This window comes from Triturus cristatus, chromosome 11, assembly GCF_964204655.1.
Source record: "Triturus cristatus chromosome 11, aTriCri1.1, whole genome shotgun sequence".
NCBI classification, from domain to species: domain Eukaryota; kingdom Metazoa; phylum Chordata; class Amphibia; order Caudata; family Salamandridae; genus Triturus; species Triturus cristatus.
In genome coordinates, this window is record NC_140594.1 from 264,789,231 (window position 1) to 264,804,912 (window position 15,682).

The 15,682-nt window shown below is 44.6% G+C and overlaps 1 protein-coding gene across 3 annotated transcripts in view; it reads right to left on the reverse strand.

The window, feature by feature from the left end:
• TTC28 (tetratricopeptide repeat domain 28) overlaps positions 1–15,682 on the reverse strand; it is a 1,841,724-nt gene that overhangs the window by 741,385 nt on the left and 1,084,657 nt on the right. For all 3 annotated transcript variants that reach the window (XM_085636419.1, XM_085636418.1, XM_085636420.1), the window contains one exon: positions 9,551–9,681. In XM_085636419.1, coding sequence (XP_085492545.1) covers positions 9,551–9,681 — 131 coding nt within the window. The remainder of the gene's footprint in view (positions 1–9,550; positions 9,682–15,682) is intronic.

A 15,682-nucleotide genomic window follows, 5' to 3' on the forward strand; every position in this document is an offset into this window, starting at 1 on the left:
AAATATTTGTGAATGAACACTTTCATTATCTGCTCGCCCAGACACCCTACTATAGAGACTGTAATACACATCACAGATTGGCTGTTAATGATGTCCTCCTGGAGGGTAATGGAAATGCTTCTGGGAGCAGGGAGGCTCATGTTTTGTCAAAAGTGATCACATAGCAGGGATGCGTGATCTGGGAAGGAAAAGGGAACAATGGCAACACAAAGGCCTGCCTTAACAGCTCTTCCCAGATCATAGATGGTGGTCTCAGGAACTGGACCCATTCATTCTAAGAGCCAACCTAGACTTTATCTCTGGGCTCTGAGACGGGAAAGCCAATTTCAGTTCTTAAAAAGGGGAAGTACCTAATTTTAATAGGAGTATGTCTGAAAGGGCACATGGACTCTGGAAAGCTCTCCGGTAAGGTGGAAAAATAACATTAGGTGGGTTCTCTGTGGGAACATTGCCAGGATTAGATGTACATAAGTCTCCAATTACTGGTTTGCACATAGGATAAGAATGGAGCCTCGCCGCCGCCACCTCAGGACTTTCCTAGACTTGGAAAGAAACGTCTGGAAGAAAAAGATTCTACTTGACCATTGTGGAAAAAAGATGGACGCCTGCTGGCACCCAGGCACAGGACCTGTCCTATAAAGGTAAAATAGTTTGGCCTCCTGTTGCTGCTACAGTACATAAAAGGTATAAGGAATCCATGCTCTGAAAATGCCACTTGGGACTGGACTCTCAGAGAGCTCTGGCTGTGGAGAGAACTTGTGCCTGAAATCCTACCTTGAGGAACTTCAGGGCTGTAGGGCATACTTTCCCAGTTATAGGAACATTGTAGGACCTGGTCATTTTTTCGACCTTTGCCAGACTGCGAGTTACCTGAGGGTGCACGCACAGCAAGCAACATTTTCAGATTTGTCCTGCTCAGAGCTTTTTTTGCAATAAAGAAGTCTTCAGCGGGTCATTAGCATGAGACTATCTAGCATCATGGAACCCTACCCAGCTACAGCAGCCAGCTTTGCCATGTTAACTGTAATGCTGTTTGGTACTGCCTGACACAGCACATATTTCCCTAGTAAATTTGCAAGCTTTGTGTCATGGCTACAAGGAGTGGAGCAAAGATTCACTTAGAGCTGTGTTGTGATCTAACCAGAGAATGTTTCTTAGCTTGATAGGGATAGCTCCAACTAAATAATAAACAACTTTCTGACAACTATCAATTACAAGTTAACATTCTTAGCAATATTGTCTATATTGAGATGCAAAAGAAATCTAAGTCTATTATTATCTACATGATTCTTTTTCTTGGTTTTAGTGTTTCATCCAGTTCTTGGAGTCAATTGAACAGTGTTGTAACCTGTGCCATATTTTTCAGAGTCTAGACTTTAATTTGAATTAATTCAGGCATGATTCATATAAATGCCGGTCTGGGAAGTTTTCAGACATTCAATAAAGTTCTGCAATTGACAAGCCTACTCGTCATCCAAAGATGGATTTATGCATCTTCTTGACCTATAGAATAGGACCTGTGAGCTATGCATGGTACAATAATTTGAAACTGCTTGTAGTTAGTCCTACATTAGGCCAGACCATAGGACTGTAGTTGGTTAGTCCAGACTCTGGGACATTGTCTGGAAACAGCTGGGCAATGGTTGAGCAGTACGGACTGGTTCGAAGAGTACCCACTGCATTTGGTAGTGCACACAGTTGAAATTTAACACACTTACTACCATTTCTTTTTTAGCACTGCAAAAGGAAAAACATTCTGTCTCCAAAATGATACAAAATGATGGACTACTTTCCACAGATGAAATTAAATAGGCCAAGGGAGTTTGGGACTCACAAACATGTTGAATTCTGCGCTCGCTGTGGGTGTCAGTGTAAAGACCGCAAGCCATCCGTTTGGATTCTGACGGCGTCAACGCAATCTTTCATCCTTGTAAAGTGGATAGACTGTCACTGAATTGTGCAATAGGGAAACCTTTCATATGTACAGTCCTACAAATATGTAGTAGCATGCACTGTATTACAAATGATTGTGATAGTAATAGTAATTATACTACTACTACCACTACTACTGCTAGTAGTCGTAGTAGACATAGTAATTATACTACTATGCCTATGATTGATACTACTACCACTACTACTGCTAGTAGTCGTAGTAGACATTTTACCATTTTATTCTAAAACTGGCACTTTGCAGGGGCCGATTAGATTAAATCCCTACCCTAAATGTAGGTTTTTACAAATGAACACAACTTCATTGTTGCTTGTTGTGCAGTCAGCAATAGGTTGATCCATAAGGTCTAGCATGAAAGTTTAAAACTTGGGCTATGTTATGGTACATTCATTTGTACAGAGCTTTACTACCATCTGCATTGTCATTTAATGCTTGCTGCATGTGTGCACCTTTTAAAGATCCGACGTTTTTCTTGTCCTGACTCAAAAGAGATCTGTTCGGCACGTGTTTGGTTGTGTTTGATATTGTATAGAGGTGAGTTAAGTTGGATGCAGCCTGGTGAGGTTTTGACAGACCAGTGAAATGTTTAGTGGTGGATTGTATTGAACAGTGGTCAGCTGGATCCTAGTATGCACCTGTACTCGGCGTTATGTGCATGGATGTGTGTGCTGAAGGATGTTATCTGTTTCATTTTTGTCGGGGTCTATAGTCGGCCCTAACTCAGCTTCAGCTCAGTGTTGTGCTTCGAGCCATCTTCAATCTATTAGATGGTTCCAATATGAAGGTATGTGAATGCGGCAAATTTAAGTTCTTCTGCATGGTTTAGATGTAGATTGGTAAGAAAATATGGACATGTTGTTGAGAAGACAAACTCTTAGCCAACTATACGTCCAATGGCCAGTGGCGTAATGAAACTTGAGGGGCCCCCCCTGCAAGGTATGTGGAGGGGCCCCCTCGGAGCTCAATCAAGAGCTCCCAGGCTGGAGCATTGTGCTCAGGGGGCCCGCTGGAGCTTATGGACCCCCCCCCCGCACTGCGGGGGATGCGGGGGCCTGTGTTACGCCCCTGCCAATGGCGTAACAAAAGCCCCTGCAGCCCCCACAGTGTGGGGGCCCCCGAACTCCCGGGGCACCGTCCGGCACTGGCAGGCCCCTGGCCTGAGGGCTCTGGACTGGGTCCGGAGCATGGGGGTCCCCCCTGCATGTTTTTTACAGGGGGGGCGCCTCAAGTTTTGTTACGCCGCTGTATACATCTTGAAGCCATGCTGTGCGCGTGGTGATGCCAAAAACTGTGTCTAATGTATATTACAAAAGGCCTAGAAGGCACTAATCCCCTCCATATTTAGTTTCTCAATGAAATCACTGTTTTGCTTCCTAATGCACTAACCTGGGCCGCAGCAAGTAAAACAATTCCATCATTGCTCTTAAAAAAGCCAGAATTACTGCAGCCACAGAAAATGCCGTGCGTTATAAAAATGTCTGCAGAAGCCGCCAACTAAAACAATTTTGTGCACTCAGGAAATTCTGTGGTCGAAATGATGTCATCAGGAAGCGCCAAATGAATTTCGCTAGGTTACACAGAACAGTCTCTGGTATCACAAACGTTGTGGCTAGTAGTCAATAACTCTTAATTGGGTTCCCAGATGTACAATAAATTAGGGTGTCATGATTAAGTTGAATACCCTAGAATCCAAAAGAATGTAAGAGGAAAGGCAGAGAGTTCCTTGTCGAAAGTATTACTCCAAAACGTAAGAGAAACCCCTCATCGACTTCAGGATGAATGGCGGTGAAAGTGGGACCAGAAAGGCATGTTGGGAACCTGTAACACAAGTGAAAGTTTAACCAATGTACTGCTAGGCCAGAATGAAGGTTTCTTTTTGTTTACCAATCTAGGTCAAGCGTTTTATGCTGTGGGCAATGGCATGGCCAGTGTGTCATGGACACTTCTGTAAGGAGGGAAATGGCTTCCCTGGCCACTGTTTGAAATGTAAAATACAGCAACAATTAGGGCTCAGAGGTCCCTCAGTCCTCTGGCCCCGGTGTCACTGCACCTGCTGCACCACTGGTACTTACGCCCCTGGTTGTGAAGTTGTCAATTAAAACCCAACATTGCTTTATATCAAAACCTTTAAAAGTAGGGCACAAAATGATGCTAAGAGCTACAAGCCCCTACTCAGTATCGCGCCCTGCTAACAGGTTTTGGTAAAGGCATGTTTTATTTTTATTTTACAGAGTTTTATATAGCGCAAACTTGACCCGAATCGGGTATCAGAGCGTTTTACATGGCACCAGTTCAGTTGCATTACATGAGGACACATTCATTTTTGTAAGGCACATGTTGCGTCAGAAACAGGCTGACCAGGCCAAAGCATGCCAATAGCTTGGAATATAATGCTGATACAGGGTCCATAATGCAACATCAATAGTGCAGCAGGTGCTGTGGGGAATGGGGCCCATTTTACCCCAATTAATGCTTGTTTTTCACTATCACGCTCGCTGATGGAGGGCCAGTTTCCTTGCTCGCATTAGGGCCCATGGCATCCTCGCTATACCACTGCTTGGGACTCCTGCAAATGTAGGGCCGAATTCAATACTGTTACTTAGCAACCAAAGCAAATACAGTGGGACTCGCTTCTGTGACTTTATGAACGCCGCTCATACAGGGTCCGAATGCCTCTATCACGTGCCGTTGAATGCAACTGACGCAGCGTCCGACTCCATTTTGCCACTTGGCGATTGCTGTTGCTGAAGGGTCTAAATTAATTCTGTCCCTCTTCGAATGTGGCTAAAACTGGGTCTGACTTCATCTATCCAAGAAAACAAAACTAAAATGGAGAAGATATTTGCCATCGTTATCTCAATTTATCCTAAATATGGTTCTGTGGGCAGGTAAAATATTAAAAATAGAAGCATGGTATACCAGTTAAGAAAAAGCAGATCTAAAAATCAGCAGCTTCTTCATCATCAATCACAAAGCTTTGGAACTGAAGTATTTGCTTTTTTGAGTAGTTAAGTTGTGAACTCACTGATGCGTACCAATCTTTTCTCTCTGTAATGCTAGGGGGAGAAATCGATGTACAATACCAAGGCTACGTTGGTTGGGAGATGAGGGAACCACAAGGAGTTGAGGATGGTAGGGTGGCACACTCCACTCTTATGTCACCTAGGGAATTTGCTGAGGCTGGAAAGAGGCTACTCTACTAACCTAGATGAGACAGGATCTACACAGGGAGGAGGGAATTCATTCTTTATTCAGGCTAGGCCCCACCTACAGGCTCAGCTTCAATAGCTCTGGCCAGGCCTCCATCCTGCATTCAGCTGTACATCACGGGCATCCTTTCTCCTGCACTCACACACCAACACTCCATGACATCACCGCATTCTGTCAATCAAACCCACCCTCCAAAGTACCAGCTCACACAGGAGGGGAAGGGAAGCCATAATTTGGCCGCTAAATAATTTGAAACATCGCGGAAGCCGGCTACGTTTAGTTCAGGACACCCCAGCAAAGTAATTCAACTAAGTCCAACGTGTGCATAGAGCGACCGAAAAATACCAGATATAGGATCACCCTAGCCATGTGACTTGAATTAATTTGAACTTTGCATGTTTTTTCTCTTGCTGCGCCTGCGCTCTGCAGTGGCCCAAATGACGCGCAGCATTATAAAAACTCCTGGATAATTAATTGCAAAGATTTATGTAAAGGCTGCAGATGACATTGGACGGCACACTGCATCCTTGAACATTGTTGTATTTTTTTTTAAACAAATGGGAACATCTCACACAATTTCCGAGTAACCTCAGCCCCCACATCTAATATGGAAAGTTCAACGCGCTGCATTGTCCATGAGGCCTTCTCAGAATTGTTGCTCTATATCTAAACAGTTGTTTTTCGGTTCTCGGCAGTCCAACTTCTCATTTCGTTTTAAATAGTCATTTCACATCAACATAACATGTGTTTTATTGTGCCGAGAATTCTTTACAAAAACAACTAGAAAGAGTTGGCGCATTTTGCAAGCGAATGATGGTTTTCAAAGTTAGAGTGAGCCTCTGCTTTCCAAGTACAGAACTAAAATTTACGGCCCACAGGAGGATTTTGGGTTTATTCTGAGAGGTCGCATAAGTGTGGTGGCCAATGAACAATAGCTTTTGGGATCCAAGTCCAAGCTGGCAGACTGTCATGACAATGATGTACGACACAGCTATGATTAATTACCAGAAATGGTCTGCAATCCCTTGACAAGCGCTAAAGAGTGACAAATGTGTGAAACACCGGCTCTGAGCCCAGGCAAGCAAGTGTGCTGTAGTCTGTCCGTCAGACACACAACAATGGCTGGTGCATGCAGAGCGGGCCTTTTACACAGAGCTCGGTTTCACCAACATTGTCATCCACATTAGACACTGTTGGCCAAAAACTCATCCAAGCTGCAAGATGGCCAATAAACAGCCATTCCTGATTGGTCTTTGACTTTTGCATCTCTGTCTTGACTCTAAGGATCCGTAAGTCAGTACTGCCATTGTAATTATGGCGTGGTGTGATAGGGGTGTTTATATAGTGCTTACTACCCTTGATCCGGGCGCACACCGGAATACCGAAGGACACACAGGTCATTGTACCGGCTCAGGAGTAGTTGCATCATTGTTGCGTGACTCACAGCACCTTTCATATATTTCCAAATTGGATTGGTTGCCGCTATTCGTGTAATTAGGTTACTGCGCCTCTCCATACCAGTACCCTCAATTGGGAATTGCCCCAATCCCACCCTACCTCCTTTGCTATGCTCCAAGACGCTCGAGTGATCTAACGTACCTCCGTGCGACCGCAGTAATCCCTTCCTGGCATTTTCACAATTGCCTCATTGCTTGCCCCCTGCTATTACGCTTGGCTAAAATTCCCTCCAGCATGTAATTTTTACGTCCTGATGATGATCCCAATATTGTTTCTACGGGATCGAAACGTCGTCGACCTTATATGCACTGTAAACGCAATTGAATTAATTACTGATGTGTAACGGTGTCTCTACATATTGTTTGCTAGTTGCATTTCTTTATACAAGTTACAAGCATTTTTTCTCCTGCCTGTGCCTTCTTCTGTTCATTTGTGTCTTTGTTATATATGTTGGGTTGGACGCAGGATTGTGTCCCACTTTATTCTTGTGTTTTATGTGATTTGATACATTATTACGTTTTCTGTCCAGCTGAACAGCTTTAATATAGCACTGATTTCAGGCTTATATTCATTATTTTCTGTGGGAATCTTCCCCGTCAGGGACTATTTTGTAATTGTAACGTACTACTACCCTTGACTAGGCACTGAAGCACTTTGTGGATAGATAGTACGCTACTCCGTTGGAACCATGTATTAGTGATTAGTTCACACACGAAGGTGACAGTTTGTAAAGCTGTTTATCATCTAGATGTTATGTAATTTGATCTTCCCATCCAAATATATTAGGCAATCCCAGCACGTCCCCACCCCCCAGCCAACCCCACCGCTCTTCCGCTGATTAAATTAAGTTGTCATGCATTATAGCTATGGGTGTGCACCATTAATGACTTCATCATACTTACGATGCCAGCAATTGTCATACTGTTTGTTACCGTTGAGTCTTTATCTGCCGCAAATTCCTCTCTCTTATCAATGTGGCAGGCGCCTTCTTGAATAGTTAGCTTTAATTGGAGTGCTATATACACGCGTCTAGTCATCCACAAGAATTTAGAAGGATTGATTAACTGGTTTGTCACTATATAATGTTCCATAATACAGTGCTTCATATGTGCTATATTAATAAATATGTCAAGTTAACACAAGTTGTGAATCATAAAGCGTTTGTCACATTTTAGAGTCACTCTGGTGGGGAAAAGTTTAATTTTTCAAATCCCGATTTAGAGTATCAAGATTTGTTGGTATATCAAATTGCAAAATCTCCCTACAACAGGGAGAAAAAAAAATCTTCCACAGTTTGACCTTGGGAAAGAGGTCAGCGGAGAATTAGGAGGAGGTGGCAACATAAAATGTTCGGAACGCCTGCAAACTGCGATCTTTGTGTATTTGTGTGTATACACAAACGTTTGCATGGTCATTCCCAATAAGAAAATGCATAGAAATTCCCTACATAGACCTCCATATTTTATGAGGTTGTTGTGGAAAGGAGATAAAAATACTTTTCCACATGGAGGAAAAAAAAGGTATATGTGTTCATGCACATGTCCACAAAACGTATCCCTGCAGAATGGCCTCTCTTATGACAAACAGCAAGGGCGGACAAGGAGGAGGAAGTGCATGGGAGTCTACGAATTACCATTTCCCAGGTATACTGTCACATTTAAAAAAACGAAAGTATGAAATCTCACAAGGAACCTGTGCTGAAAACAGTCATACCCTTTAAAAATATATATTTCTGACGAGAACTCTTCTGCAAAGTGGTTTTTAGAGAGTAAAAAAACACGAGACAAAAGCTTGAGAAAAAATGGCAAATTTTTGGCCACTGGCGGAAACATCATTTGGTGAAGTTGGTTTATACATTTCTGGATTATATCATCTGAGAGCTGCTTTCCAATTTTTTAACCAAAATGATTCTGTCTATGCACTTCTCAGAATGCCTTAGGGAAAAGTGCACTTAAAGTTTGTTATAAGAGATTCTCAGTTTCACAAAAAGGAAAATCTAAGCAGGTAGGATATTCCAAAAATAAAACTTAATTGCAGTTTACAATTACAAAGCCTTCTCTCATCCCATCACATGTTAAAATGAAATATATCTCTAATATTACACCCCCAAGCGTACCATAGTAATTGACTGACAACGGTTTTCATTGCACACTATTAATGTAAAGTGCACAGAAGGAGTCCGGCCTCTGCTTTGCACTATATTTATTTACCATAGCAGACAATATCATAATATATATATATATATATATATATATATATATATATATATATATATATATATATATATATATATATATATATATATATATATCACAGGAACACTCAACTGTAGGAAGCAGTGAGTGATATAAGTCTCTTCATCAACCATAGCACTACCTAGTGTAAGACCCACAGGGATAAAACGAATAGTGCAAACTGATAATGGATCAAACATTTCCACATTCAAGCCATGACTCACTGGCCACATAGCCACATGCAATGCAGTGCAATAAAAGAAGCATTGGGCAAGCCATGCACCCTGTATAATGGTTACTGTAGGACTTGTAGACACACTACAAGTACTTGTAGACATACTATCAAAGGCCAGGAATTAAGGCAGACAGAGGAAAGTACCACCACATACATACTATACTCCATGTGATCACATAGTACCTCATCACAGATTACAAACCCATACAGTATTTTTATATTTCTATCACAAAATCTGATGTTTCCTAATGTGTCCAGCAGTAGTAGCAGTATGTTAGCAATATATTCACAGTTTGGTATTATTTCCTTTAAATGAAATTTCTTGATGGAGAAAAACATGCTCAGGGATATAGTCGGCTCTATGCCTCAGATGATGAAGCACCACAGCTGTGAGTAGGGAGAGGACAGACAGGGCTACAGGAACCATCTGCCCTATGTGCATATGTTTAATAAACCTCCTACCTCTCTCTCCTTAAGTTTCATGGCGAGCACCAGCTGATGTCTGTGGTTGGTGAGAGCCTCCCGATAGTTTCCTTTGGAGAAGAATGCTGAGCCTAAATTCCCATGGGCTCTGCATTCACCCGTCTGGTCACCTGGATGAAACGCAAGCAGAGTCGACTGTCAGTCTTTTTAATAGCGTATTACTGTTATGAAACAGTCACTTATACAAATAAACCAGACTTCACATTATTCAACACTTAACGGTCTCTTCAATTTATACATTTTTGGGTTTTTAAAGATTTTATCTAAATATTTCAAATGTGACGGAGGGAACTGAAACTGAAAAGAAGGTCTCAGAGGGAGGAGAATCTGACAGCGAAAAATCAAAGTTGAGGGAGTCAAGAGAATTGGATACAAGATCTGCAAAGGTATCTCTATAAGTAATTTACATGATCCCTGGAGAAGTGGGCCTATGATCTTGCTAAATATGGGTATGGACTTAATAGATGGTAAAACCAAAACCATGTTCAAATCAAATAGGGCAAAGACCAGAATTAGAAAAAGTTTGGTCAACACTCCCACAAATCACTCCATAGTCTCAGTGTGATCCAATGTGGGCAGTGTGCTGACAATATCATATGAATAAATCAAAATGGTGGTGCAGACTAGATTGTGCAAGCCTCAACTGTAATAGTATTATCTGTATGAGCTGTAAGATCATAATTTGTCCCTGAGGGATAGGGAACCACAGAAGAAGCCATTACCAAACTGGAATCTGAGATGACCAAAAGACCTGGCAACACCCCCTAGAATCTAACCATAACCATTTCAGTACACAAAATGTGAGAACAGGCTGCCCCTGCTACTTATCACTCAATTGTCTTGTTACATGGATATATGAAACTTCTACATCGATAGGGGTGATTGAAGAAGATAATATTATTGAAATACTTGAAGGCAGTTTTAGGGAAGGTATGCACATCACATTATTGAACAATCTTATTCCCTTCAGTTGACCCTCAATAAATATGTAATCTTAAAGAGCACTGACATTTAAGCTAAATTTATTGAGCTCCTCCAGGCGTTTGATTCAATGCATTTATGTATTATGCGGACCTTCGTCAAAGCTAAAGGAATCAGTGAAGCTATAACTGGTATTCTGACACAGATTTATAAAGCAACTAAGGCTGTTATAAGATATGAGACAGAGGACCAGATTGGTACACAGATTGCAATTGGCTGGAAATTAAGGCATGGAGGTCTTCTGGCGTCCATCTCATCTAACATCTTTCTTGAAGATTTGAATAAGACGATCCTATTGCTAAGAGGAGATGTCTCTAGAGTGCGCATGCATCACTTCCCTGCCGTGCTTTTTGTGTCTATACGGTTAGTAGCATCGAATGAAATCTGGCATGACGTTCAGAGTAACTGTACTGATACAATAGTGTTGATAAGTTTTGAAAAACATAAGCTAATAGTTTTGGACAAGCAACCAAAGGAGATTCATAAGTTTCAAGTGGTGTAAAGAGCGAGCTACTTCGATTCCCTCAGGACACTCACAAAAGCAAAGATAGATTTTCCAGGACATTAACAGTTACCTGACATCAGTTTATTCCTTGACTGCTATAACAATAGTAAAAAAAACAGAACTTGCTTTTATATACTGCTTCACACTCCTCCTCTTCTATTCACTGCACTGTAAATAATATGTGCTATTACTACACAGCTTAATAAATATAATTTTGTTGATTGGCACCATGAAAAGGGAGGAGTGAGGCTCCATACTCATGAAGATCTATTAGCAGCCTTGTTCAGAGGTCAACTTCAGGGTTTTACCCAATCTGACAATTTTGTTGTTTTCCAGCTGCCACTTGGCCTGCATTTTGGTGAACTTTAAGCAGTGCAGGGTCTGGTGTCACAAGAACAGCGTGCTATAAAGTGCCTATGGACTGCCACAGCGCAGGCTGTTTTTCAGCACTTACTTCGCCCGCATTTTGGTGAAGCTTGGGCTTGGCTTGGGCTGGGCCCGTATACCCCAGACAGTTGTGCGGAGGTTGGTGTCACAAGAACAATGCATGATAAAGTGCCTACGGACTCCCGCAGTGCAGGTTGTTTTCCAGTTGTCACTTTGCCCGCATTTTGATGAACTTTGAGCTTGGTCTGGGGTTGGTCTAAGTCCCCCAGAAAGCAGTGCGGGGGCCTGGTGTCACAAGAACGACAAGCTATAAAGTGCCTACAGACTCCTGCAGCATGGGTTGTTTTCAAGCCGTCCCTTCACCCGCATTTTGGTAAACGTTGAGCTTTTTCTGGGGTAGGATTACGTCCCCCAGACAGCAGTGCCGGGGCCTGGTGTAACAAGAACTACCTGCATATAGCGCCTATAGACTCCTGCAGCGGGGGTTGCTTTTAGCCGTCACTTTGCCCACATTTTGGTGAACTTTGAGCTTGTTCTGGGGTGGGACTATGTCCCCAGACAGCAGTGCTAGGGTCTATCATCACGGGAACAACGCGCTATAAAGCGCATACAGACTCCCGCAGTGTGAGAGACCGGAGGATGGTGGGCTGGGTCGCCCTCTTGGCTCTGTTGGCGAGTGCATGCGTGGTGTTATCTTTTGGTGTGCTACTGGTCTTTCTTGTCTCTTCATCCTCAGTGAGGTGGCCTTGTCTCCATCAAGGGAATTCATTGGAGCTTCTACGTTTTTCGCTTCATCAAGTTTCAGCCTACCGGTAGGAGGTTATTTTTTTTTTTTTTTTTTTTTAAACCTTTATTGACAGTTTAATCAATTACACATATGGGCCTACAACCCCCGGGGCCGGCCGCTAAACAGTCAGAATAACAGAAAGCAGGGCTATCACAGTCAGTACCTCGGGGAGCAAAATCTCGTCGCTAGCATACTCTCAATCTCTGAACAGCCCAAGTAAGAGACCAGGATAATAAAGGTTTACATTTTATAATAGAAAAGGATGGAAGGATCAGGTGCCAAACAGTTTCCCAGCAGCGAAAAATGGCAGGCAGAGCGATGAACGTCAACAATATACAGCAGTCTATCTTAGCAATGGCGCTTGAAACAGGAAGTTCAGGATGTGGAGAAAGGACACGGCCATTTGCGCCTGCAACCCCCTGCCCCAAGACCCAGAGCTCCACGGAAATTATGGCACTCCGGAAACAGCAGTGATTAACAACAAAGGAATTCTATCATACTGATCCCAGAAAAAGACAGGGAAGAATAAGAGAAGAAAAAGAGGCCATAGAAAAAGGAGGTGAAAGACTAAAGAATCCCCCCCCCCCCAACCCCCCACCCTGCACCTCTGCAGATGAGTACGGCCCCTCCCCCCAGCAGTGTGCCTGTCGCCCCGGAACCAGACCCGAAATATAGAAGAAACAGAGAAGAAAAGTGGGAAAAAGAGCCCCCACCAGACGGGGGGGTAGAGAGAGTATTAATAAACTGGAGGAGGGCCTACAAAACACGCCCCCGGCTTCTCCCTCCCGCACCATACGTTGTCCCATAAAGCATACAATAAAGAACACAAAATCGACCCTGTCAAAAAGGAGTAAGAAGCATTACGTACTTGGTACACTAACAGTTATGGCGTGTGAGCACACAACTCCCGAGCCCGCCCGCCTAGTAGGTGACCACCTCTGAAGGGTCAGCCTCCTCCTTGGCCACTCTTTGCAAACCCACCCATGCATACCCCTCGTCCCAGTGCCATGTCCAATGTTACCAGGGAGAGAAGTGTCCAATAAAACTCAGGAAGCGACACACACAGGTAGGGTAGAGGGCTCTGAAGATCGACACAGTCAGCTCTATGGAGGATCGTCTTTCCCAGTGCCGAGCCAGGATTTACACTGCACACCAGGCCCAGGAAGGCGGAATCAGCCAGGGCGGGCGACCGTTGCTTGGATGGTGCCTGGGTCGTCGGAGGCCGCGCACGGGACAAGGCCACCACCCCCCACTCAGGTCCGAAACCTCCGGAACAGACCAGATCCACAGCCGGCTGATCGCACGTTAATATACTGTCCGGAGAGTCCAGGCGTGCACTATTCACAGGGGCGGCCACGACACTGTCCCCCCGTGCGCGGTGTGAGAAGTCCCAGTGTACCTGGGAATAGGCAGGCGGCAACTGTTCCGACGCTAATGTCACTCCATCGAGCTTGCTCCCCAACACCCAGGCGCCGTGAATCAAGGTGGAATGAAGGGCACCGAGAGCCTTGAGAAGGTCACCGTACCCCAGTACAGCTCCCGGCGCTCGCTCCGCTACGCTCCTCAGAGTCGCACCCTCCCAATCCTGCTGCAACCCAGTGTACAGGATGGTGGACTCTGGCATACCAAAATGGCCGCTGGGTAGGTCCATCCCAGATCGGGACCGGGACTCAGACACAAGCGCCTCGGGTTCCATGGCACTGGTAACAGGGTCCCGAGGGCAGGCAAACAAGGTGTCCGGTGTGTGGTCACGGGCCACAGTCGTCCCCACCACGGACCAGCGCCCGCGAAAATCCGGGAGCAGCCCGCAAGAATCGGGGCAAGTTACGGGCGGCGTCCGGGCAGCTCACCGGCGAAGGCTGAAACAATCACCGGAGAGTCTTGGAGTTGCCACCTCGGGCACGCACTCGTTCAGCTACGCTGAGTGGGAGGAGCGACCACGGCGAAGCGCAGTCCGACATTCGCACCACTCCGGCAGTCCGACCCCACCCAGTCACCAACGGCCGCTGTTGTTGCACTGCCGCCCGGCCACGGCGTCCACTCGAGGTCCCGGCTCCAGGGCTGCACAGGCCGCAAACTTCAGACGGACATTTCTCCGGCGGTACCGCTGCCAGAAACTTCGGGGTCACACGGCCGGTTGCCGCTCGCGTTCACCAACACGGGTAGATAGCGCAGGCTAAGGATCTCGTGCAGGATATCTGTGCGGGGTGCGGAGGTTCACGGAGCCGGGAGCCTACGCTGCCGTCCCGGTCGCCATCTTGGCTCCTCCCCCCGGTAGGAGGTTTTAATTCTTCTTTTCCTCTTTTACCAGGTGACTTTGTCGAGTATCGTGTATAGTGGTCAACCAAGTGACTTTCTTATGTCCATATCTGCCACAAACAATGCAAGCACTGAATCCTTGCACTCCCTTACTACACGAAGGGTCTTGGCTTGTTTTATAAAGAGCAGAAGGCTCCGCTTGTTTACTTTTATTGTTTCTGCTGGCTAGCTCCTCTGGTAGAGGTCCTTCCTATGTTTGATTCAGTCAACCATTTGGGTTTGATTCAATGGGCTTCGGTGGATGTACTAATTTTTGACAGGCTTAATAGATTTGAGACAACATGGGCAAGAAGAAAACTGGCAATTGAGGTTCCATGTCTACTCCTCCCATCGGAGACATTGATCGCATGCTAGGGCTAGAGCGTGCCGTGAGTGTTCTCAACACAGGGATAATCCTAATAGAGAGGAGGATGGCTCCAAGCCTAAACTTTTGATTTCACACCCCCAGACTTAACCTCAACACTCAATGTAGTTGTGCCAGACACCACACCCAGTCAAGTTGCAAACTCAACTAGTTCTACACTTGCGAGGAGCCATGCTGTCACCCCAGTACGAATTAGCAGAGTAATATCTTAGGATCTGACTGGGTCTCACAATTTACCACCATATATCACATTGAGGAGAATCTGGATTTGGTTAATACTCTTCAGAATAGATTGCAGTATTCGCCACTCTTTTTTCTATCTCTGACGGAAGCAGACTCACCAATACTTGGCGCTCGGGCGGGAAAGCACCAGGCCCAGACGGGGTTCTAATTGACCTGATAAAAGGTAGTTTAGATCTATGGGGACCCCTGATCACTAATGCTTTCTATAGCTTCCTAAATTCAAGCATCCCTCATTCTTGGACTTTATCCTCTATTGTCCAAATATTTAAAAATAGAGATGGTTCATCTCCAATACGCTATCAACCCAATTCACTCACCGACATTGCAGTTAAAATCATAGGGAGAGTGGTTTCTAACTGCCTCGTTATATGGGTCCAAGACAACGACATCCTTTCCCCCTTCCAATTTGGTTTCAGTTCAGGCTTGGATAGGGTGGAGCAATGCCTTACTTTAAGTTTGATAGTATGTAAATATACTCATGTCAAGCATTGCCCACTGTACCTGGCCTTTATGGGCCTGTCCACA